This window comes from Martes martes, assembly GCF_963455335.1.
Source record: "Martes martes genome assembly, chromosome: 7".
Lineage (NCBI taxonomy): Eukaryota > Metazoa > Chordata > Mammalia > Carnivora > Mustelidae > Martes > Martes martes.
The window spans coordinates 63,996,045-64,020,613 of record NC_137894.1 but is presented as its reverse complement, the minus strand read 5'-3'; the positions used below and the strand labels follow the sequence as shown (position 1 = coordinate 64,020,613).

Sequence of the window (24,569 nt, the reverse complement as noted above, 5' to 3'; positions counted from 1 at the left end):
TTGAGATCAAGAGAGATTGAATGCAAAGGGCCTTCTAAGATCTAAACTAGCCGGACTCAACACAACATAGGTCAGAGCAGCTGCCCACAGGACCCCTCCCGTAAAGGCACCCATCTGTTTCTATGGGATATCTCATTACAAATCACTAGGAAGCAGCCAGTCCACTTTTTTATTGACTTGAGGCAATTAACAACTTACACCTGTAGCAGTGCTTACTATTTGCTGAGCACTAGGTAAGAGTCCTCACAATAACCCAGGAAGGTAAACACTACTACAGTCCCCACTTCATAGGCAAGAGAACAGGGCCTGGAGAATTTCCCCTAGATCTCACAGCCCAGTGAGACTCAGGCTCGATCCAGATCTGTGCTCTAAACTATGACTGTGCATTGGCTAATCTGCGTCACTGGGAACTTTCCAACTCTGAAAGTCTGTTGAAATGAGCCAGGGAGATGTACTATTGAGTCACACAATCCGCCTGGCTTCCAGTTAGGACAAGGATGTTGAAGTCCCCTGTCAGGACCCCGTTTCTCCCAGGCAGGCAGGTATTCCTAGTCTGAGGGGACATTGTATTTGAGTGCTTTGTTCAACGACCACCGTTAACAACATAATCTTCAGTCTCTGTGCCGAACTGCTGAAAGCTACACCTTGATTCATTTGCTTACCTCAATTCTGTGAAGTAGGTGTTACCACCCGCTCTTCAGGCCCCAAGGTGGTGGTTTAAAAGCCTGAGTTGAATGCTGACACACTGGTGAATGGGAGAGCCAGGACTGGAATCCAGGTCTGCAGTTCCAAGTCCTGTGTTCCGTTGGGCTGCCCTTCAAGATCTGAAGCCAGCGGGTACCAGCACAACCACCGCAGGTCCTGCCTGTCTGCAGCTTCTGCCCCCTGTTGGCCTAGACAGGGCCCCAAATTGTACCTGAGGGATGCAGTCACAGTTCTACTACAGGCAAATATGGAAAGCTATCACTTAATTCAGGGTTTTTGACGTGTGTTCTACTCCAAGGGAGTTAATTTAAAAATCAATATTGAGGGAGAAAACTGTCCAGTATTTCACCATCCATCTTTCTCAACTGTCTCTTGTGATCTTTCTACCTCTCTGTTGCAAAGTATTAACCTTGACTTTCTCCTGCTTATTACAGACAAGCATTCTCCTTAGCTACTTGGCAGTTAACCTAACTAGAGAGACCTGGTTTTCATTAATCCACTCAAAAAGCTTCAGCTTGGGGGGCACCTGGGTTGCTCAGTGGGTTAAAGCCTCTGCCTTCAGCTCAGGTCATGATCTTAGAGTCCTGGGATCAAGCCCCACATCAGGCTCCCTGCTCAGTGGGGAGTCTGCTTCTCCCTCTGCTCCTCCACCTTCTGCTCTTGCTCTCTCTCAGATAAGTAAAATCTTAAAATTAAAAAAAAAAAAAAAGCTTCAGCTTGGGGTGCCTGATAGCTCAGTCCATTTAGCATCTGCCTTCAGCTCCTCTCATGATCTCAGGGTCCTCAGATGGAGTCCTACATCAGGCTCCCTGCTCGGCAGGGAATCTGCTGCTCCCTCTGCTCCTCCCCACCTCCACCGCTCACTCTCTCTCCCTGTCTGTCTCTCTCTTTCAAATAAATAAAATCTTTAAATAAATAACAAAGGGGCGCCTGGGTGGCTCAGTTGGTTAAGCGGCTGCCCTCAGCTCAGGTCATGATCCCAGCGTCCTGGGATCGAGTCCCGCATCGGGCTCCTTGTTCGGCAGGGAGCCTGCTTCTCCCTCTGCCTCTGCCTGCCACTCTGTCTGCCTGTGCTCTCTCTCTCTCTGACAAATAAATAAATAAATAAAACCTTAAAAAAAAAAAAAAAAGATTTAAAAAATAAATAAATAAATAAATAACAAAAACTTCAGGTTATCCAAAGCATTTCTCTTGTTCCTTTCCTTGCCTGAGATGATCACAGTGAGTTCATCCTGACTGAAAGCTCCAAGTGGGGTCTTAGGGCGTGAACAGGGGACTTTCCTTCAAAATCACCCTGGAGTTATCCAGTGCATTAAAACAATCAGAGAATCTACTCTTAAATGTTGGATTACAAAAGCTACCTTCCTAAAAAAAAAAAAAAATTCCACGTCTTTGATAATTTTGTTTGTAATATTGTTGCAGGATTAGTGAGGAAAGTATCTAGTACTGACTATACCCCAATTCTCTACTAGGTATGAAACATACATGTGTTACATTAATTAATTAGCAATTCTCTTAGCCAATACAAAGGATCTGTGCTCCTCATATAACTAATTACTAGCCAATCTACTCTCTACAACCAACCTCTGGGTCTTCAACACATAGGAAGTATAAAATACAAATAGTACTTGCAGTGTGATTTTTTGTTTGTTTTCAAAAAGTTGACATGTGATAGTTAGGTCAACAGAGAAAAAGACACCAAGACTTATTAGTTGCTATAACTGGGGGATGGATTTGGAGTAATTTTTTTTTTCATTTTTTATTTTTTGTTTATCTCTGTTCTCTACATTTTCTAGAAGAGTCAGACATAGAGGATGCCTGGGTGGCTCAGTCAGTTAGTTAAGCCTCTGCCTTCACCTCAGGTCATGATCTCAGGGTCCTGGGATCGAGTCCCGCATCATCGGGCTCCCTGCTCAGTGGAGAATCTACTTCTCCCTCTTCCTTTGTGTTCTCTCTCTCAAGCTTGCTCTTACTCTCTCTCAAATAAATAAATTAAACCTTTTTTTTTTTTAAGTTTGACATAAGAAAAAACACTAAAAATGTTTTTAACGGCAAAAAAATCTACTAAATCTGAAACCATGTCCCCCTTGACGACAAGTGCTACTTCCCTCCCTGGACCCCAGGGGTCCCTTAGCTGCCATCCCAGCTCTGTTATTACACCCATAGCTCGCCCAGGGCTAATGCCAAGGCAGGAATTTCAACTCACGGGAAGAAGCTCCTGGGACAAGGGGAGGGGACAAAGGAGAGATTGCTCAAATCAATAGTTCCAGCCTAGTGTCCCTTCGGTATTCTGAAGGCATCAGCCTCTGAGTGAGACAGAGCTCCGCACAGGGCAGGACCTGCAACCTCACTCCGCCAGAGACCCCACCACTGGAGAAACCACCCACCCTCACCTCTATCCTGGTCTTACCCCCTCTTCCACTACCTGATCCAGTAACTGGAGGCAGTCCCAAGGGAAGGTCTCTCCCTTGGCCAACCCTACATTTGTGGTTAAGGAGGTAAGGTTTCGAAGACCAAGCTTTTCTGGAATTCTGGCCAATAGCGGTTACCACCCCCTCCAGCGTTGGCAATGAATTCTGCCCAGCATCATGCGAATCCAGAAGCAATTCCCTGACGCTTGGAGCTTTATTCAGAATGCATGATTGTAAGTGGACCCAGGTGGCTCTCTGGTTCACCCTGCAAAGGGTTTCAAATTGATTTGACCTCAAGCCAATGGCATCCTCAGCCATTCTGAGAATCCCAGCCCATCCCTAAAATTGCAGAAACCGGCTTCACCAGCACTTTGTCCACATCCAGGGAGAAAGTAATGGCTGGCTCTTCCCAGGCCCTCTTGGATCTTACAGAAGAAGGTCATGGGAGGTGAACAGCACCCAGCTCTCCCTGATTTCACACGCCTGCCAGAATGGGCAGCCCACCAGGAGCCAGCCTGCAGCCACCTCAGAAGGGAGTCAAGAGTAAAGGGCAGAACAATCCCACCCCCGCCTGCTTCTCAAGCACCTCGTGAACGTGCAGGAGGTGATGAGCTCCTTTGCTCTCCCTTTCCAGGCCTAAGGTGGGGTGGGAGGCAGTGAGTGCACCCATGAGAATGGTCAATACATTGTCTAAACAGGACATTTTGGAATGAAAGGGGGCACTGTTAATAGCTCTGCTAGGATAACAGATGTTAGAAAGGAATACTGCAGACAAGCCAGATATGTGGCTACCACAGAAAACATCTTCCTTCCACTCCTATCATCAGGGGTCCACTGGTGGAGTGGTGCACTGTTCCCTCCTGGAACGGGAGCCACTGAAGAAAGTCTACTTTCCAAACCAACCAAGGCTTCAACCAGCAAGCCCCCCCACATCCCAGGAAAAGGAGGAGGAAACTATCCCATAAACCTCAGAAGTCTGGGCAGAGCACACTCTGTCTGGTTCACCACTGCGTCTCCCGGGCCAAAATCATGCGTGGTAGGTAGTGTGTGTTCGGTATATATTTGTTGAATGAATGACTGAGAGCCTGAGGAGTTTCTCCAGTCATCAGCAGAACTCCAGGAGATCAGAAAGACTTAGCAGTCCTAGGTAAGTAACATTGTTACCTAAACTAGGTAACCGTTCAGGTTTGAACTCTGAATGGTTGTAAAGATCTAACGGGCAGCAGCCACCAGGCCCCCGAAGAGGAGGTCTACGCAACATGTATTCAGAGCTGTCTCACACACAGCGTTTGAAATAGTATTTTCCCTGGAGTGACTTTTCTTTGAATCCAAACAGGCTCTGGGGAAATTGTGCCAGCTGTCCGTGGGACACTTATAAGTAGGCAACAGGTAAGCTTCCGCCACCAACTCTGGCTCCCAACGGCTGTAACTTTTCATTCCACCAGTCAAGATAAAATTGTCTCACGGTATCTCAATCAATGGCAAGCTTTTATTTAAAAAATAGAAATCTATCCTCTCATTTGAATATTTCCAAAGAATCAAACTCATCCGGGGCAGACCAGATGGTGGCTATCCAGAGGCACTGAAAAGGGAGGCATTTGGTCACCATGATCCAGCAATTTAAGTCTTTGCACAGGGTTAGGTTTTAAGTTCTTCCTGCTGCTCTTGGTCAATCAGCGACTGTGATTTGGGTTCAGAAGTCATCCAAGGAGAGCAAGGGTTGAGCCCTCCTTAACTCATACCCAGATGGAACACCTTCCTCAGAAAAGCTGGTCCTCCCCAGTAACCCCTGGAAGAAATGATGGAGAAGATTATTTGCATCAGAAAAGATAAGGGAGACTTCAGCAGCAGGAAGTTGAAAGGGAGGCCAGGTTGCTCCGGAAGCACGCTTCTCCGCACGGAAAGCAACGTTTGTCTAGTGAAGTAGAAAGATCCCATGACCAGGAGGGGACAACCTACTTTGGATCCTGGCTTTAACACAGACTTGCTGTGTGAGCCTCGACACGCAGACTCAATTCAGCAAACTGGTATGAAGTCTTTGCTTCAGGCGAACTGCAATCCTCTCTACGCTCGTTTGCTCGTAAATTAAGTATAGGTCAGGGTTTCTCAGCCTTGGCCCTGCTGACATTTTGGACCAGATATTTCTTTGCTATGGGACTGTCTTGTGCATTTTAGGATGTTTAGCAACATCTCTGGCTTTTGCTCACTAGATGCTCCTAAGCATCCCCTCCAGTTGTGACAATCAAATACGTCTCCCAATATTGCCAAATGTCGCCTCAGGGGCAAAATCACCCCTGGTTGAAAACCACTGGTGTACATATCCTGATTTAACCATCTCTTAAGGGTTTAGACAAGTGAAATGAGATTGTCACTTTTGGGACAAAGAAGAACTATTAATTTTTATTATCCTATTTATTTACTGAATGCCTACTATGTAGCCGTCTATGTGTCATCTCATTAATCCTCATCCTGTGAGGTAGGCAATGTTCCTTTCATTTTGTAGATAAGAAACTTAAACATAAAAAAGAAAACATAAAGAAACTTAAACAGAGTGTTTAAGCAACTTGCCCTAGGACACTCAGCTAGTGAATGGAAGAAGCAGGACTCAGACACAAGTCTGACTCCAAAGCTATGCTCTTAATCACTAGGTTTTCTTTTTCCTGGAATACAATAAAAACCAAAGGTGGCAGATGAAACTGTATTTGACACATGAAGTGATTTACTACTACTACTACTACTATTATTACTATTAATCTAGCACCAAGAGAGAGAGAGGGCATGGAAAACAGAAGATTCGGTCACTGCCACTAATGTAGAAGGGAAGAGGCTGCCTCCCCCTGTGGCTGGCAGATGTGGAATGATTCCTTTCTTTCGCCCAGAGCGGCCTCTTTCCCACCAAGTATGTCTGAGGTGAGCAGACCCTAGGCCGCCATCACTCATCCATGAGAAAACACAACAAAGCAGACGCCATCTTCCAGTTCTGCTCTGGGTCCTGATGGCTCCTACAGCTTGAAGTCCTCCTTGAAACAACCACCCTGCACAAGTCGGTGAGGTGTGTCTCTACCCTAAATGATGACCTTACCTCAGCATCATATTCCAATAGAGGAAAGGCATCAGGTCAGCCTTCATGAGGTACATGGTAAGTCGTTCTCTGCTCTGGTCAAACGGGAAGGTTTCCAGCGGCTGAGCATTGTAGTCGAACTCCGCAAGAATCACACGGTTGTAGCCAGTCACCAGTGGACACGAGGTGTAGCCATCGTACTAAATTTGCATGTGAGACCAAGTTGGAAAGTGACTTTTTTCATGGTATGACAGAAATACTTGAGAATATATTATTTACTCTAGAGAGTGACAATTTTTCTTCCTTTTTTGTGTATTTTCATTTTTTGTACAGTGAAAAATGTAAATTATCTAACAAAAATACATACTAAAGGCAAAAATTAAAGTGCCCGTTTGAAAGAAACCAATTAAGAAAGTGGCAGAATTGTGGGAAAACACTGCTTTCACACAGAAGAGATGTTAATTGAGCTAGCGCTTCTTATAAGGCATACAAACCTTTTTCATTGGTTTTTGATTCTTCATAATCAGAGAAATTGTTCTGTCAAGTATTCCTGACTGGGCAGCTAGGAGAGAAATGGAAAAGTCAGAAAAATATAAGCATCTAGGTTTTCTAAGAAAACTAAGTTGCAGATAAATACCAACAAGTTAAGAAGCCTCTATTCCCTATCCCTCTAGATTTTTAACTGGAACATGGCTCACCTTACCACTCAAAGTTCTGGCTACCAAAAGGGGTTCTTTAATACATCAAAGGCCCACACAGACGCCTCTGTAAGTTTGAAACTCAAGAGCCAGTCCTATCTGAACAAAAGAAGTGTAACAATGGCCCTACCCCAAACCCAGTTCCCCTTCTCCTAGGGGCCAATGGTTGTCAACTTGGCCTCTGTGTTCAGAATCCCCTAGCCTATTCAGATGTCCCTCTGTCCTTGTTCAGACGGCCTCAGATATATTCAATTGGGCCAAACAGTGAGTTTTCCTTTGTCCTGGAATGCCCTGGCAGAGGCTGGACCAGATGCAGACAGTCAGACAGGCAGACGGATGTTTTTGGTTTTTGATGGCAAGAATGGGAGACTGCCTGTTCTATTATGAAAATATTCAAACTCTACCATTCTTATTTCATCTATCCTATCAGATGCTACTGTTTTTTTTCTAGAGTATTTTCAGAGCAAACAATCATATCAATTCACCCATAAATATTTCTGTGTATATCTCTGAAAAATGAGGAAATTTTATTATTTTTTTAAAAGATTTTATTTATTGGGGCACCTGCGTGGCTCAGTGGTTTAAGCCTCTGCCTTCGGCTCAAGTCATGATCTCAGAGTCCTGGGATTGAGCCCCGCATTGGGCTCTCTGCTCAGCAGGGAGCCTGCTCCCCCCTTTCTCTCTGCCTGCCTCTCTGCCTACTTGTGATCTCCGTCTGTCAAATAAATAAATAAATAAAATCTAAAAAAATAAAAAATAAAAGATTTTATTTATTTATTTGACAGTGAGAGCGAGAGAGCACAAGCAGGGGAAGCGGCAGGTAGAGGGAGAGGGAGAAAGAAGCAGGCTCCCCGCCAAGTGGGGAAGCTGGATATGGGACTCAATCCCAGGACTCTGGGATCATGACCCGAGCTGAATGCAGTGGCTTAACCAACTGAGCCACCCAGGCGCCCCAAAATGAGGAACTTTTAAGGTATAAACACAATAGCATTTTTACACCTGAAATACTAGTAATAATTTCTTAATATCCTCTAATCCCAGTCTGTGTTCAATGCTGAATAATCAAGCTGCCCTTTTAAAAATATAAGGCAGGGGCACCTGGGTGGCTCAGTGGGTTAAAGCCTCTGCCTTCGGCTCAGTCATGATGCCAGGGTCCTGGGATCAAGCCCCACATCGGGCTGTCTGCTCCGTGGGGAGCCTCCTTCCCCCTCTGTCTCTCTGCCTGCCTCTCTGCCTACTTGTGATCTCTGTCAAATAAACAAATAAAATCTTAAAAAAATAAAAATATAAGGCAGTTTGTGTCTCTAGAGGTAGAAAACTAGATTTACTTTTGAGGAAAGATGGGTTATGTTTATGCTGTAAAATGTTCATTAAAGCAGTTGTTTTGCAATCCCCAAAGTCAGGAGTCAACAAACTTTTTCTGTAAAGGAGAATTTTATAGGGGTGCCTGTGTGGCTCAGTCGGTTAAGTGTCCAACTCTTGATTTTGGCTCAGGTCATGATCTCAGGGTCTTGAGATGGAGCCCCCTCATCGGGCTCCATGCTGGGCATGGAGCCTGCTTAGGATTTTCTCTCTCCCTCTCCCTCTGTCCCCCACTCCTTCTCTAAAAAAATACAATAAAGAAAAACTTTACACCTTGTGGGCCCAGAGGACAAGAGGCAAATATCAAAGATATTATATAACAAGAGAAAACAAGACAAAAATTATTAACAACATCCAAAATATAAAAATATTTTTTTGTAATACAGGTCTACTAGTGAGAAGAATGGAATTCTTTTTCTTACCCTCAGTACCCCCATCATCAAACTGATTATAAATGATAAACGACAGAAATCATTCCTACAAAAACAGGCAGCACATTGCATCTGTCCAGCAGAGTATAGTTTGCTGATGCCCAAATCAAAAGAGAAATAAATGTTTTTCCAAAATGTGGAAGTTCAAAAAAATGAGGAGTAAATAATTCTGCTTAAAAATATAAACTGGCTGGGGTGTCTGGGTGGATCAATCGGTTAAGCATCTGAATCTTTTTTTTTTTTTAAGATTTTATTTATTTATTTGAGAGAGATAGCAAGCATGGCGGGGGGTGGGCAGGCAGAGGAAGAGGGATAAACAGGCTCTCCACAGAGCAGGGAGCCCAATGTGGGGGTTGATCCCAGGACCCTGGGATCATGACCTGAGCCAAAGGCAGATGCTTAGCAAATGAGCCACCCATGTGCCCCAAGCATCTGACTCTTGATTTCAGCTCAGGTGATGATCTCAAGGTCGTGAGATGGAGCCCCGTGTCACACTCTGTGCTCAGTGAGGAGTTTGCTTGACGTTCTCTCTCTCCCTCTGCCCCTCCCCCTGCTTGCTCTCTCTCTCTCTCTCTCTCTTTCTCTCTCTAATATATAAACTGGCTGTCCTCATTGTTTTAACATATCTAAAGATCCTATTTCCATTTTGGAAAACTTTGTTCCCCTTTGAAGGCCACAAAGAGTTTGGAATCTTTACTGAGAAGACCCAAGGAGGCCTCTGCACCAGGGCATCAGGCCACCAGATGAGGAGAAACAGGGCCCAGCAGGTACCACCTGCAGAGAGGCTGGGACCCAGGAAGCAGTCACACTGTGAAGTATCTGATATCCAGGTTTAAGGTGTGTGAGCATGAAAGTGTATGTGAGTTGTAGGTTTTCCCTGTATTATAATCCCCTTCTGTTATTCCCAAACCTTCTGTTAACTTTTGATAAATATCACATCCCAGTCTTGACTGTGGTGTGGGTAATGAAGGGACAATCTTCAGAGAAAGAGGCCTGAGCGACGGGGAAGCTAGATTCAATGTGGCAACATGGGGTCTCACTCAGAGTAGCACAGTGGTCTGGAATGAGGTTCGACACCTGGCTGGGTGGCAAGTAAGCCAAGGATGGGTTATGGAACAAGTGGAAGCCTTGCTAGGGCTACTCAGGACACCCGGGGAAGGGAATCTACTGAGCAATGTGGATCCACTTAGGGAACACTGGGACTATAGTCATTTCATCGCTAAAATGTGCAGTGACATATATATATATATATATATATATATATATATATATATGCATTTAACATGAATGAATGAAAACATTCACGCTGTTTGAAATGCAAATTGACTGGAAACAACATAAATATAAATTAAAGAATAGACTCATTAAACGAATTCGGGAGCAACCATACAAAAGCATACAGACTGGAAAAAAGAAAACATGTAAAAACAATGGGGACACTCTCTATGTGGTTAGGGGGAACACAGAAGCAGCAAATTTTCCACTTATAACTTTTTGTATAATCATACTTAATATTATCTCTTCAGAACAGCGAATGGAATGTGTCTGAAGTAGGCCACACACTGGGTAATCTGTGCCCCACGTGTACCCACAGGCATTCTCCACACATAAATTCAGCAGGTTACATTAAAAGAAATGTAAATTGAGAGGATCGTCACACAGTCTGCCTGTAAATCACAAAGAGAAAAGATATCTTTATAGTAGAGAGAACTGACAGGCACCCCTTTACCCAGTGATGAAATCTAGCTTCATCAAGGACAAGACAAGCTAACATGGCGGGCCCCTAAGGGGAGGCAGCAGGAGGAACACAGTCTCACGTGTGGAGGGTCACCTGAATTTAATTTTAAGAAGACCACCAGACAATTCTAGTATATGTGCTGCCAAAGCGAGCACCACCAGACAATTCTAAATTATGGGATGTTCTACAAGACAACCAATCTCGACTCTTCAAAATGCCAGTGTCATAAAAGTGAAAAAAAAAAAAAAGTCAGAAGGTTTATTCTAGATTAAAGGAAACCAAAAAGACAGGACATCCAATGCAGTGTATAGCCCTTAACTGGCTCATGGATTTAAGGGGGGTGATGTGGGGGTAATAAAGGCCATTTTTATGAAAACTGGAGAAATCTGAACTGGATATGAGATGATTATATATGAGACAATACAGTGTTCGATTCCTTCGACATGATCAATGTCTTACGGATATAGAAGAGAAAGTCCTTGTTCTTAAAGAGATATAGGTTGACGTACTTGAGGGTGAGGTATTACTACGTCAAAACCCACTTCCAGATGACTCGCCAAAAAACTGTACATAGAGTAATCAAGCCAATGTTACAAAAGATGACTGTTGGTTAATATCTAAAGGCTATCAGAATATTCATTGTACTTCCCAATTTTTCACGGTTTGAGATTTTTGAAATCAAGGGTTGGGGGGGCAATGATTAATAATAATGATAAAGACATTGAGCGGGTTTCCCAGAAAGCCCTTCGTGTGTTGCAGTAGTGAAAGTAACAGCCAACCTGTTCCATGGGTGTGCAATTCACACAAAATACTCTCATCCCAGCTGCGGGAATGTCTGTGTTTTACAGCACCCGGAGAAGACAGTTCTTGTCTAGACAGGACAGCATCTAAAAGCCAATTCTCCTCAACACTGCTAGTGCAGAACATGGAGGGAAAGAATTTAGTTTTCCAGGCTGAGGCCTTCATCATGCACCAATGATGGCATGCTCCACTGTATTTGTCCTACGAGAACAATTTTCTGGTCTGCAAGCTTTCATTGACTTGCATGTGTTTTCTGTGGAAACAAACACTTCCCCAGCTTTACGGTGTTTCAAGCTAAAGAAAAATAGCCAACCTGCCTCATGTCACAGGCAAAAAAGAGGCCAAGTAGAGGAGTGTGGCAGGTTGAGAAGTAATGGAATTCCAGAGATCTGGAAAAATGGTGCCCTCTCCCAAATGCCCCCTGCCCAGCAAACCACTTCTTGGACCCAAACAAAGGCAGATGAGGTCAGGTGGCTCTTTTTTCCTCATAGGATGCTAAGTTCACAGACAACCTGCTTCTGTGTCAGGGAGGCTGAAGTCATTTCTAGGCCACGGAAAGTTCATTATTAATGAAATGCCATTTGTGCCAAGCTTTGGTTTTTGTGATGACAGTGACTTCAGGGTGACATCATTCTGAGAGAGTAAGAAACCTAGCTCATTCTCTTACCCACTGCGGCTGCGGTCTTTGACGTGGGAAGGTTGGTGCAATCCCCGATGCCGAAGACATTGGGGTATTTCTTGTGTTGAAGAGTTTCTTTATCGACGTCCACCCAGCCGGCAGCATCAGCCACAGGACTCGTCTTGAGGACATCTGGCGAACTCATGGGTGGTGTTACATGAAGCATTTCATACTACAAAGAAGGAAAGCATCCACATTGGTGTTTTTTCCAGTATTTCTCCAGCCTCGACAGTTGTCCCTGACCTCCCTTACCCAGACACTGAACTGTGCACTACCTACTTCACGTTTTCACTAATCCACACCTTCTCCAAGGTCTTAAATGCTCCCAGGCAGTGTCCTGATAAAACAGCTAACTATTCTCTTGCCTGATGTGGTCTCCCCGTAGAGAACTGACGTGATCCTTCTGGGCAGGAGGGATGGGGGAATCAGAAACACCAGAATGAACCTCATTAACCCCGATGTGTCTGTTATTCCTAAAAAAAAGGTGGTGGTTCTCAGTTGCTCTCTCCCTGATCCTTGGCTGTCTACTTGCAAAGTCTGGTACTTCGGTTTTATTTTGCAAAAAGGTGCTCAGAGTCCCCAAAACCTGTAAAAACTGTGTGCAGAGCTGGTAAGGGAGCACCCTTCCCAAATACCGGTGGACACCCAAAATCCATAAAGGAAACCAGCAGAATGCCAATTTAAGGTGAAATAAAGGGTTGTGAGAATATTCACTAGCATTTTGGAGGAGAGAGGGATCTGATTCAGTGAAGGGTTTACTGAACAGTGTAGGGGACAGGGTGGATTCCCCCCCTCAAAAAATCCTATGTCAACTTCACCCTTGGCAGCACTGCTCTAACCCACCGTGATCAATTTAGATGGCTCATTTAATTTTTTTAATTTATGTAATACCTTTTTGTTTGTTTATATAATATTTCTGTAGTTTATCCTTTTCAGTCTTTTTATTATTATTATTTATATACTCTATCTAGTGATTTCAACCTGATTTAAGAGTCCCAAAACATTTCATTAAGGTGCAAACTTTAGCCTCTTAAGACAATCCCAGCTTTGTGACAGTCCATAGGTCCTGTCTTCCATAAGGAGGTCCATGCCCTCATTGGTGGGTGGCAATCATGGACAGCAGAAGGAGTTAAGGAGGTGGCTTGTCTTTATTCCCACTCTAAGATGGTTAGAAGTGTAATTAGCCCTAAGGCAGAACAGTGCTGTAAATGGCCAGTGCTCCTTTGCAAGGGGATCTTGAGTGGTTCTTCATTGGCACAGGCCCCTGAGCCTGGCTCTCCTAATGACCATGGAAACAGAGCACATGACTGCAGGATAATGTATGAAATGGGCCACAGCCATCATCCACCGAATTACTAAGGCTGGGTCTGTTTTTCTATAGTTAACCAGAACTACTTTTTTTTTTTTTTAGCTGAGGGAGAAATCTTACCAGAGTCATCTCAATCCATTGGTAACAATGTGCTTAAATTTCACAAGTACACATGAATTCCATACATCTTTGCTAGAAGGAAAGTTAAACGTTTCCATATAATCATCATAAAGGCATGAAGTTTTTATTTTTTTGTTTTTGTTTTTGTTTTTTTTTAAGATTTTATTTATTTGACAGAGATCACAAGTAGGCAGAGAGGCAGGCAGAAGGGGGAGGGGGAGCAAGCTCCCCGCTGAGCAGAGAGCCCGATGTGGGGCTCGATCCCAGGACCCTGAGATCATGACCTGAGCCGAAGGCAGAGGCTTAACCCCCTGAGCTACCCAGGCGCCCCAAGGCATGAAGTTTTATTTGAGCTGACATCCTACAAAAGATATACTAAGGTCTGCTTTACAGATGTATTGAAAATTAACATTGTCATTTAGCCGTAGCTTGTTCTTCATACGTTATTTCCACAAACCATGTATAATGAAGAACTTGGTTCTCCTTCATTACTATAAATAATCTATTCAGAATAGCAGTTTTGAAACTTTCATGTTGAGAAGCAGCATTTGGGAGGCTTGTGGGAAATGCAGGTTCCTGGGGCCCACCACCCCCAGAGCCTAGTGCAGTGGGTCTGAGTGAGGCCCAGGACTCCACACTCTGACAAAATCTCAAACAAAAATAGAGATTCTGACACACGAAACCTGTAGGTCTTAGAAGCTCTGGCCTGAAGGAACAGGTTTGTTTACAATGAAAAACAGGGGGCGCCTGGGTGGCTCAGTTGTTAAACGTCTGCCTTCACCCCACAAAGAGCCCTGCATGGAGCCCCACATTGGGCTCCCTGCTCAGTGGGAAGCCTGTTTCTCTTCCTGCCTGCTTGTGCTCACTCTCTCTCTCTCTGACAAATAATAAAATCTTTAAAAAAAAAAAAAAAGAAAAAGAAAAACAGAATGTCATTATATGGACAAGCCATTTCACCTTCCATTTGCTTATCTATAAAGAAATACATTATCACTGACCATTGAACAATTTAGACTATAGCCTTTCTTTTTCTTTTCTCTCTTTTTTTTTAATTCTTTACAGTGTTGATTCTCAATCCTGCTTGTACATGAGAATTATCAGAGGAAATTTTGAAACTCCCAATCATCATTTCACCCCCCCAACTAATTAATTAAAATCTATGGGGGTTAGACTTAGCCATCAGGACATTTAAAAGCTCCCCAGGTAATTTCCATGTGCAGTCAGGGCTGGGAGCACTACTTCAACACCTTTTAGCAGATTTTTTGAAATCCCTAGTTTAAGAGTGGGGTTGGGTTTGGAAAGAAAATCTGACCTGAAATCCTATCACTCAAAGGGGACCAAATATCCTTCTTCTTTATAAACCCTTTAGAAGAATAACCATTTAGGGGCGCCTGGGTGGCTCAGTGAGTTAAAGCCTCTGCCTTCAGCTCAGGTCATGATCCCAGGGTCCTGGGACTGAGCCCAGCATCGGGCTCTCTGCTCAGCAGGGAGCCTGCTTCCTCCTCTCTCTCTGCCTACTTGTGATCTCCGTCTGTCAAATAAATAAATAAAATCTTTAAAAAAAAGAAGAAGAAGAACCATTTATTTATCCAAGTCCCCATCCACAACTTCAACAATCCAGAGCACAGCTGAGAACTGGAGTAAAAACCACGAATAACAAAATTAAGTTCATGCACTCAAAGGCATACACTTTGCTCATATAACTATGCTGGGGACCCTGACTTGCAGCCCATTCACTTTCCTTTACACAGAATTGAACAAATTTGGCTATCTCATTTTCCAGTCAATAAAGAATGAGCAGCAGCAGCTTAGATGAGCTGAAGCTGGAGGGAACCTTCTGAAGTTACTTAAAACTACCTGACAGCCAGGAAAGAAGAAAACTGGAAAACTAAAAAAAGGACACATACAAAATCAGGTAACAGAGTTGTCTGAGACCCTTTTAGAAGGTGATAACTAGCCCCAGTAGGCCCTAGGAGCATAACTATATAAAAGCTATTCAAAGGGGCGCCTGTGTGGCTCAGTTGGTTAAGCAACTGCCTTCAACTCAGCTCATGATCCTGGAGTCCCGGGATCGAGTCCCATATCGGGCTCCCTGCTCAGCAGGGAGTCTGCTTCTCCTGCTGACCTCTCTCCTCTCATGCTCTGTCTCTCTCATTCTCTCTCTCTCCCTTTCAAATAAATATATAAAATCTTTAAAAAAAAAAAAAAACTATTCAAAATTAGGACCCTGAGCTGTAGCAAGCAGTTATCAGATGAGACTGGGACATCCTGTGACACCGGAAAGCAAGAAAGTGCTCAAAAATATGGCAGCAACAAGTCACAAGGCCATCGCCGAATTGAAAGGGCTTTTACTGACCAAATCTGGACAATGTGAGCACCAAAATAATTATGGACGGTAAGGAATTATAAACCATTGGAGGTAAAAACAAAATTCATGAGTTCATACCAATAACTAATGAATTAAGAGAGAAGGGAGGGCTTTTGCAGACAGAATGCTAACAGCCTACTGTTAAAGGTAGAGAAAATGCTTACTTGGAAAAAAACACCATTTTCCACTGCCATAGTAAAGACTGGATTAGGCAAAAATGATCAGTGGATGGTAAATCCAGTGGGAAACTTAATGAGGAGGGAGTATGGTGTTTGCTTAACCTTAAGGTGTTTCCCCACAAACTTTTTTTTTTTAAGATTTTATTTATTTTTTTGACAGAGATCATAAGTAGGTGGAGAGGCAGGCAGAGAGTGAGGAGGAAGCAGGCCCCCCGCTGAGCAGGGAGCCAGATGCAGGGCTCTATCCCAGGACCCCAAGACCATGACCTGAGCTGAAGGCAGAGGCTTAACCCACTGAGCCACCCAGGTGCCCCTCCCCACAAACTTCTTATTAGTAGCAAGAGGGGAAAATGAATTATAATAATTTATAATAATTAAACAGTAGAGAAATTGGGCCATCTCTTGACTGTTGATCCAAATGAACATCATCAATGAGGGGCAGTTGACCATTGCGTGCTCTCAAACGTGATACCCTAGAAAGACATGACATCACTTATGCAGTACTTCAGTCTAAAATGCACAGCCTGAAACTGATCACAAGAAAACATAAGCAAACCCAAAATGAGGAGCACTCTATTAAAAATTGAAGCAGTGGGAGGCGGTATTATTCCAAAATACCAACCAAGGAAGGCCATGGAAATGTTCCAGATCAAAGGATGCTCAAGAGACATCCCAATTACAGGCAATACCTGACTGTGGACCGGGTTCTGCCCTGGAGGGAGAAAAACACTATAAATGCTACTAGGTCAATCAACAAAACCGAATATAAATGATAGACTAAAATACTGTGCCTATGCTAAGTTACCTGAATTGATAACTGTACTGTGGTTATGTAAAAGAATAGGGCTCTCTTAAAAGATTTACAGTAAAGTATTTGGGTAAAGGGCCATGCTATATGAAGTATATAACTCACCTTTAGAGGCTTTGAAAATATATTATATTATATTATATTATATTAGGAGAGAGAGAGGTCAAATGATAAAGCCAATAGGGCAAAACCCAATAATAAATGAATCAAGGTAAAAGCTACGCAGCACACAGTTTTCTTTGTCCTGGTTTTATGTTTGCAGCTTCTCTAAGTTTAAGATTATTTGCAAATAAAAGTTTAAAATTATGACCTTGAGTCATTAGTAACACCTTAAATGAGAGTCAATACACACCACTTAAGAAAGGAAAGATGTGTGCAATACATTTTAGAAAAAGCCTGCACTAAAAAGCTTAAGATGTGAAGTTTTGATGTTTAGAAGATTCGTTGTTGGCTCACTTCAAAATTCCTTTTTTTAATGGAACTCTTCATTCCTCTAAAGCTGCGGAATGAATAAAATGTCACTGTGAGCCGTTTTCTCATTGCTAATGGCTCTTGCCAGAGTGCTGTAAACAAATGACTCTCCCACAGATGCTTCTCCAGATGCCTTTACATCTTGCTCTTCAGCCTCATACACCTCTGCAGAAGGACTCCTCCCGCGACAGGGAAGAAGGAACACACACAGAATCCAAGCCCATACACGGAGGCTCCATCTTCCCATATTAGGGCCTGGTTCCGCAAGATCTTGCAAGGATTCTGAAGTGCCTCCTTTTGTGCACAGGTGAAAGATGTTTAAAGACACCCCCATCCGTTGCGAACAACCCACAGGCAGGGCTATTTCTCCATAAAACAAGACAATCACCAAATCCTCCATTGAAGGAAGCCCTTCCTGAACTCTGGGTAAGACCTGAAGTCATCAAATATTTTTGACTACTTCAAGTGACTCAGGGGAAGAAGAATGGAGATACAAAACAGGATCAAAAGGCACCTGATACCAGTAGGTAAACGCTCCTCAGCTCCCAGGGACACCACCTCTTACCCCTTTCTTCTTCCCATCCATTCTGATCCACCTCCTCCCCTCCTGCTGCCCTGGTGCGATCATTATAACCAGCATCCAGAGGTGTGTGGAGCTGACGAGCTTCACTCCCCCACTCACTGAGATCACTTGGGTCTCTCCAGGTTTGTCCAGATTCTCAAAAACAGCCTCCTGTCTATCAGCTCGGACTTCGATGAGGTTTTGCTTATAGTTAACGGTGAGGTTCCTCTCCTGGATGATCTCCTGCAGGGCAGCTGCGTACTTCTTAACCCCAAAAATGGTTCCAAGAGAAGTGTTGAAAATGATATTGGCCTTGGATCGCTTCCCTGTCTGGAAAAAATGGAAAGAACAGAAACAACCAACATCAAAGCATTACTTCAGCCACCTTTTTTTTTTAAACCTAGACAAGAGGGGCGCCTGGGTGGCTCAGTTGGTTAAAGCCTCTGCCTTCAGCTCAAGTCATGATCCCAGGGTCCTGGGATGGAGCCCTGCAATGGGTTTTCTGCTCAGCGGGGAGCCTGCTTCCCCTTCCCTCTCTGCCTCCCTCTCTGCCTACTTGTGATCTCTGTCTGTCAAATAAATAAGTAAAAAATCTTAAAAAAAAAAAAAAAAAACCCTAGACAAGAATTAAAAGAATTAAAACCCTCAGAAGAGAGCTCACCAGCTTTCTCCATCACTATACACTGGTGGGGCAAGGTGTGAACCAATTCACTATCTCCTTATTTTCTGTCAGTGACACAGGAACTAAGTGCATATTTGAGTCAAGGGTGCCGTCCATGTGAAGGCCAGAGATGAAGTCAAGTCCAGGGAAAGACAAGCTGAATTGTTTACTGATATACTCATTTGTTCATCACTCAGTTAGTATTTAATGAGGTCCTAGAGGTGGCTGGTACTGTTCTAGGTGCTGAGGGAACAGCAGTGACCAAAGTTCCCATCCCATTGGCTCGTACATGCTTGTATTGTTCATATGTTTTAGAGGCTGGTATTTTCCCAAATGCCTAAGATCTCACAGGGCCTGAAAGAGAAACTTCCTCTTGACCATCTAAGACTTGATAGAAAAGAGTTTTGCAAAGAGAAGTCCAGGTGGGAAGAAGCAGCTAGTCTCTCTTTTTCTTTGTTCAGCTCCTTTTGGGATTTGTTCATCTGGAGCACACTGTTTGTTTGTCTGTTCATCTTGAGAGAAAGAAAGAGGCTGGGGAGGCGCAGGGGAGAGGGAGAGAGAGAATCTCAACCAGACTCCACGCCAAACACGGAGTCCGATGTGAAGCTCAACATTGCGCTTGATCTCATGACCCTGAGATCATGACCCTGCAATCATGACCTGAGCCAAAATCAAGAGTCAGATGCCTAATGGACTAAGCCACCCAGGCGCCCCTGGATCACACTATTGGAAAGAAGTTAGGTGGGTAGAAACCTCAAAAGCCTGTGCCATCCAGTAATTCTCATGACCCAGAATGACATTTCTTAGAAACAGAAACAATGACTCGAACTGTTCCTTAATTCCCCGGGGTGGTTGGCACAGGTTTGCGTAACTCAGGTGAAGGCTTCCCAGGGTGGGTTCCAAGCATTACGCTCAGGCGGCTCTTCTGTCCCAGCTACTCCTCCCCTTCTCTCACCTGCCCCTTTACAGAACCACAGGCTGCTCTGAATCCTGCCATTGCCTCAGGTCAAACCACACTGCAATAAACCAAATGTGACATCCCACACAAGGGCAGGAGGCCAAGAGCAGCTTCCCGTGGCTTCAGGCCAGATGGACTCAAGCTGCGGACACGGGCTCGGACATGCTAGAGGCATGTGGAGTGTCCCCACCGAAACAGCCCTTTCCACCAAAGTCTGAAGTTCTAGGTCAACATTTTTTTTTTTTTTTTTTGCCTTTAGAATTGGCATTTTGCCTACTGTGTTTTCTAAGATGTTTATCAAGAGCCAAAAAATATTCATAACCTTGAACCTGAGTGGGAGCAATGGAAGATACTGTTTCTTTCTTTTTTTTTTAAGATTTATTTATTTATATGTCTGACAGAGGGAGGAAAGAGAGAGCACAAGTAGGCAGAGCAGCAGGCAGAGGGAGAGGGAGAAGCTGGCTCTCCACTAAGCAGGGAGCCTGATGCAGGGCTCGATCCCAGGATCCTGGGATCATGACCTGAGCCAAAAGGCAGCCACTTAACCCATTGAGCCACCCAGGCGCCCTGAGGATATTGTTATGTGAACCAACAATTGTTCAGCTATATGGAAAAATTTAAACAATCTCTAATGTATCTCCCCAGTAGATGTCTATATACACATTAAAAGTATGTTACAAAGATTATTTAATAACAAGTAGCACATCAAAATTTGTATGGCATGATTAAAAGCATGTTAAAAAAAAAATTGGGGCACCTGGGTAGCTCAGTCACTTAAGGCTCCAACTCTTGATCTCAGGGTCCTGAGATCAAGCCCTGCATTGGGCTCCACTCTGGGCATGTAGCCTGCCTAAGATTCTCTCTCTCTCCCTCTCCATCTGCCCCTCCCCGCTCCATGCTTGCGTGCACGCTCTCTCTTTCTCTCTCTCTTAAAAAAAGAATGTATAGGGAAAAAATAGAAGGACATGTCAAATTGATTAACAGCAGCTATATTAAAGTAATTGGATTATAGTGACTCCCTTTTTTCTATTTTATAAACTCCCAATTATGTAATTTGGTGCATACATAATAAAAATTTATAAATAAAAAAGATATTTTGACATGGATAAAATGGAATTCTGGCATTACTGGATCAGCACCGTCTGCCCTCCCTGTCTCTATCCCTGGGGAGGAAGCATACCTTCCGGAAATAGGCTTCTGACAAATACATGATCTTCTGGGGTGCTCCAGCACATTTTACAGGGGTATTTGGGAAGGTAAAGATGGCATTGCCCTCCTTGAATTCCTGCAGAGCTTTCCATGTCTTCTCCACCGTCTTCACTGAATAATTGGATCCTATTTTGGGATGGTCAAAACCTTCAGGTAAGCCTTTGATCTGCAGGAAAGCACACAAAACAATTATTTCTTTTCTTTTTTTTTTTTTTTACAAAACAATTATTTATTAACAAAACCGCAAATTCACAGGTGTAAATTTTCTAAGCACAAAACTCTTGTTTAGAGCCTTCGTTCTCTGCCATTTCAATAACCAATATTTCAGTGCAATCGTGAGCCCCCAGGACTCACACACACTGGAGTAGGCAGGAGGGCGAGGGACCTGCTAAGATCAAGACTGTGGTGCCCGGAGTCAGGAGCCGAACCGCAGAATGGACTCGGCCCACGGGCAGGCCTTTGCCTTGCTGGCCTTGGGAGCATGGTTTGAACGTATCTCTTCCCACCATCAAGGTGAGGACAAGAAGCCAGGCACGCTTCCTTTTTGGAGAATCAGTTGGCTTACTGGGAAGAAGGACAGGCAGAACCAAGGGCCATATTGTCAATAATCACAAACTTAAACTACCCTTTATCAGGTTGTACCAAATCAAACTCTTGGTAAAGGCAGTAAAGGCTGGCCATTAAAAACATGGACTTGGGAACCACAACGATCTGGCTTGAGTCCCAGATTTTCCACTTACAAGTGTTATGACCCTGGGTAAATGCAGAATATCCCTAAGACAGTGGGTCTCAAGGGCAGTTCCTGGGAACTTGCTAGAAATGCAAATGATCAGTCCCCACCCAGACCTACTAATTCAGAAAATCAGGGGCAAGCCCAGAACTCTGTCTGGCTCTCTGGATGGTTCTAATGTACACCGAGTTTATGTTCATCATCTGTAAAATGGGTGTAAAACTAACTGCTCCAGAGGGCTGTTGGCAGAAGGATATGAGACCACACACAGAAAGTGCTTAGAAAAATGGCACCCATGCGGTAAGTGCCCCACAAAGTGTCTGTGTTCCTGCCAGTGAGATTAACTGGACACTTGACTTGGCTGTTAGAAGGTTCATAGAGTGCTGTGAAGATGGCTGAGTATCGAGCACCAGTTCTTCCAGCAAGAGCACAGAAAACCATCAAAAACCAGTGATGAGGGTGGGCTGGTCCTTCAGGACCTCCCAGGCTGTTCTCCAGACTGTAGGGCGACCATGTGACATGTACCCCTCAGCTGTCAAGGAAACAGTGCTAGGATCTCCTCCATGAGGCTCAGTGTGAAAAGCGGCTATTCCTCTGATTACTGACCATTATCTCCTGCTACAGTTTAAGTAGTTGTAATAGCAGCAATTTCAATAGCAATAATTCTCACTATTGTTATTTTTATAGAGTCTCCTCATATTTTAATGTTTCTGAAGTCTCAGCCCATGCTAACAGTGGATAGTTACTCGCTGCAGGCCTCTGAGGCAGGTGGGGAAATCATCCTGGATCCTAGACACAGATGAAGGAACTGAAGAAGAGCGAGGTTGAGAGACCCACACAGAACCAGATGCTGAGACTCTGGACCCCAGCCTCAGGGTCTCCTCTCACGCCCTCCATACTTCCTGGTTCCTAAAGCAAAATGCACTATCCAAGGGATAAACAAACAGCTGATCTCTTATGTCCTTCATTACTTGTCTCTAGTTTGAAGAGGCTGTTGTTAAGGAAAAAGGTGCCATAAAGCGGTAACCAGGTTCGTTTTAGAAGACTGGTCACAAAGGGCACTTTACGACCTCTCATCCTCAAGTTGCTTCCCCAGGAACTCCGGAGCAGAGGAGGCAGGGACAGTCAGAGAAAGAGAGATCTGACTCCCCCTTTGGCTGACCAGGCCAGGGAGCAGGACATCACGGTGCAGACACCCCGTGGAACTGAAGGGAGAAAGAGGCAACTCAGTTCTACACAGCAAGGTGGTTTTCTTGTGAGTCTGGAAAAGCCTGCTGTTTTACAAGAATTGCCGTTAGGGTATGGACATGCTAAACTTGGATTAAAGCTTAAAGCTAAAACATATCATCATCGTTGACAAAATCGTAAAGATTTTTTAAAAAACCATAAAAAGACCGCTGAGAAAAGAAAAGCTAAAAGAGGATCCCTTAGCACCCTTTCCTGCCAAAATGAATACAAAGCAACTAAATGCGGCATTTGATCTTGGCATAAGGAGGCCAGTGCTACACAGAAGTAGTTTAAAATCGTACCTTCTCATAGTCCAGCTGAATCCCGAGAGCAATAATGAGGTATTTGTAGGAAATCTGCAACACAAAACAATAGTATTTTAGACCAGGATCCCAGAAGTGGCAGCCCAAGGGCTAACTTCAGCCCCAGCCCCATGCCTCTGTTTCTATTGTGGACGCCTTGAGGCTGTGGGTGATGGGCAGGGCACAGGGAGGGAGGCGTGCTCCTATCTGCCATCATGTCTGCCAGTCTGTTTCTCACACCTTAGTGCTTCACAAGCATTGAATAGCCTGCCTGGCCCCCAGAGAGCTTGAGACTCCTGTGTTTTTACACAGTGAAGAGGGATACAAAGAAGCAGACTGTTTGTGTGGTGCTTCTGTTAACACCTCCTCACGCTGAGGGGTGAGAGAAGCACTTCCTAATCTTAAAAGACAATCAATTTTAAAATGTGTGGAGTCAACTGTGAATCCCCGGCAAATCTGACCTGCCATATGGATTGGATCGATATTGTGAGAAACTGCTATAATGAGGGTCATGGAAAAGGATGTGATTTAAAATCCCCTCTTTAAATATGGGTATTGTGGGGGCACCTGGGTGGCTCAGTGGGTTAAGCCTCTGCCTTCAGCTCAGGTCATGATCTCAGGGTCCTGGGATCGAGCCCCGCATCGGGCTCTCTGCTCAGCGGGGAGCCTGCTTCCTCCTCTCTCTCTGCCTGCCTCTCTGCCTACTTGTGATCTCTGTCTGTCAAATAAATAAATAAAATCTTAAATAAATAAATAAATAAGGGTATTGTGGGGCATCTCGGTGGCTCAGTCGGTTAAGCGCCTGCCTTCGGCTCAGGTCATGATCCTGATGTCCTGGGATCGAGTCCCACGTTAAGCTCCCTGCTCAGTGGGGAGTCTGCTTCTCCCTCTCCCACTTCCTGCCACCCCCACCCTGCTTGTGCATGTGCTCTCTCTCTTTCTCTGTCAAATAAATAAATAAAATCTTTTAAATAAATAAATAAAACCTTTTAATTAGTTAATAGTGCTCGCTTCGGCAGCACATATATTAGTTAATTAATATATTGTGATCACCCATGCCAAAGGCAAAAGTATCCATATGTATCATGACGGGAGATGTGGGTTTAAGATCAAAAGGAAGAAAGCTGAGGCCAGAAAGTATAAGCAAGAGGGATATAAAGAAACAGGACTTGCCTAGAAAACTGGAGATGGAGAAGGATCGTGATGCAAGTCAGGAGCCCAGCAAACGCGAAATGGGTTGTAATGAATTCTTGTACTCCAAGGAGAAGCAGAGCAGTAAGATGGGTAGGTCACAGTTGAAGAGAGAGGACTCGAAGACCGAGAGTGCTCAGCTCAGGCTGAGGAACCGAGGGCAGCAAGTTTCTGCAGAGGTCCTGCCCTGGGATCCAGGAGGCTCAGCTCCAAGGTCACCTCCACCATGAGGCCTCCCAACGATTCAATTTCCCTCCCCGCTGGCCCCTTCTGGGAGCTTCCTTAGTGTATATGATGCTTTATAGAACTGGTTGCATTATATAGGAATAATATCTTCCCTCACTACACTGAATACCCCAGACGATAAAGGTTATGTCTTATTCTTTATATTCCTGAAATTAAAGTGAGGAACTCAGTCCTGTTTCTTGGATGGATGGATGGATGATTTCAGTTGTTTGTGAAATATGTAATTTATCAAAGCACACAAGAACATACACATCTTCCTCTGTATGATGTGCCTATCCATAGAGCGCTGTACCCTGAAAATTCCTTGTTCCATAGCAGTGTACCAGGCCCATTAACTACCTG

At 44.2% G+C, this 24,569-nt stretch overlaps 1 protein-coding gene across 3 annotated transcripts in view; it reads right to left on the bottom strand.

Annotated features, from left to right (window-relative positions):
- Positions 1 to 4,585: 4,585 nt before the first annotated feature.
- The window catches only part of SQOR (sulfide quinone oxidoreductase), a 50,426-nt gene continuing 30,442 nt past the window's right edge, over positions 4,586 to 24,569 (bottom strand). For all 3 annotated transcript variants that reach the window (XM_080808947.1, XM_080808948.1, XM_080808949.1), the window contains exons 4-10: positions 22,791 to 22,844; positions 20,503 to 20,697; positions 17,824 to 18,033; positions 11,875 to 12,058; positions 6,672 to 6,739; positions 6,199 to 6,377; positions 4,586 to 4,905 (exon numbers count right to left, since the gene is read on the bottom strand). In XM_080808947.1, the coding sequence (XP_080665073.1) occupies positions 4,848 to 4,905; positions 6,199 to 6,377; positions 6,672 to 6,739; positions 11,875 to 12,058; positions 17,824 to 18,033; positions 20,503 to 20,697; positions 22,791 to 22,844 (948 nt within the window). In that variant the 3' untranslated portion in view covers positions 4,586 to 4,847. The remainder of the gene's footprint in view (positions 4,906 to 6,198; positions 6,378 to 6,671; positions 6,740 to 11,874; positions 12,059 to 17,823; positions 18,034 to 20,502; positions 20,698 to 22,790; positions 22,845 to 24,569) is intronic.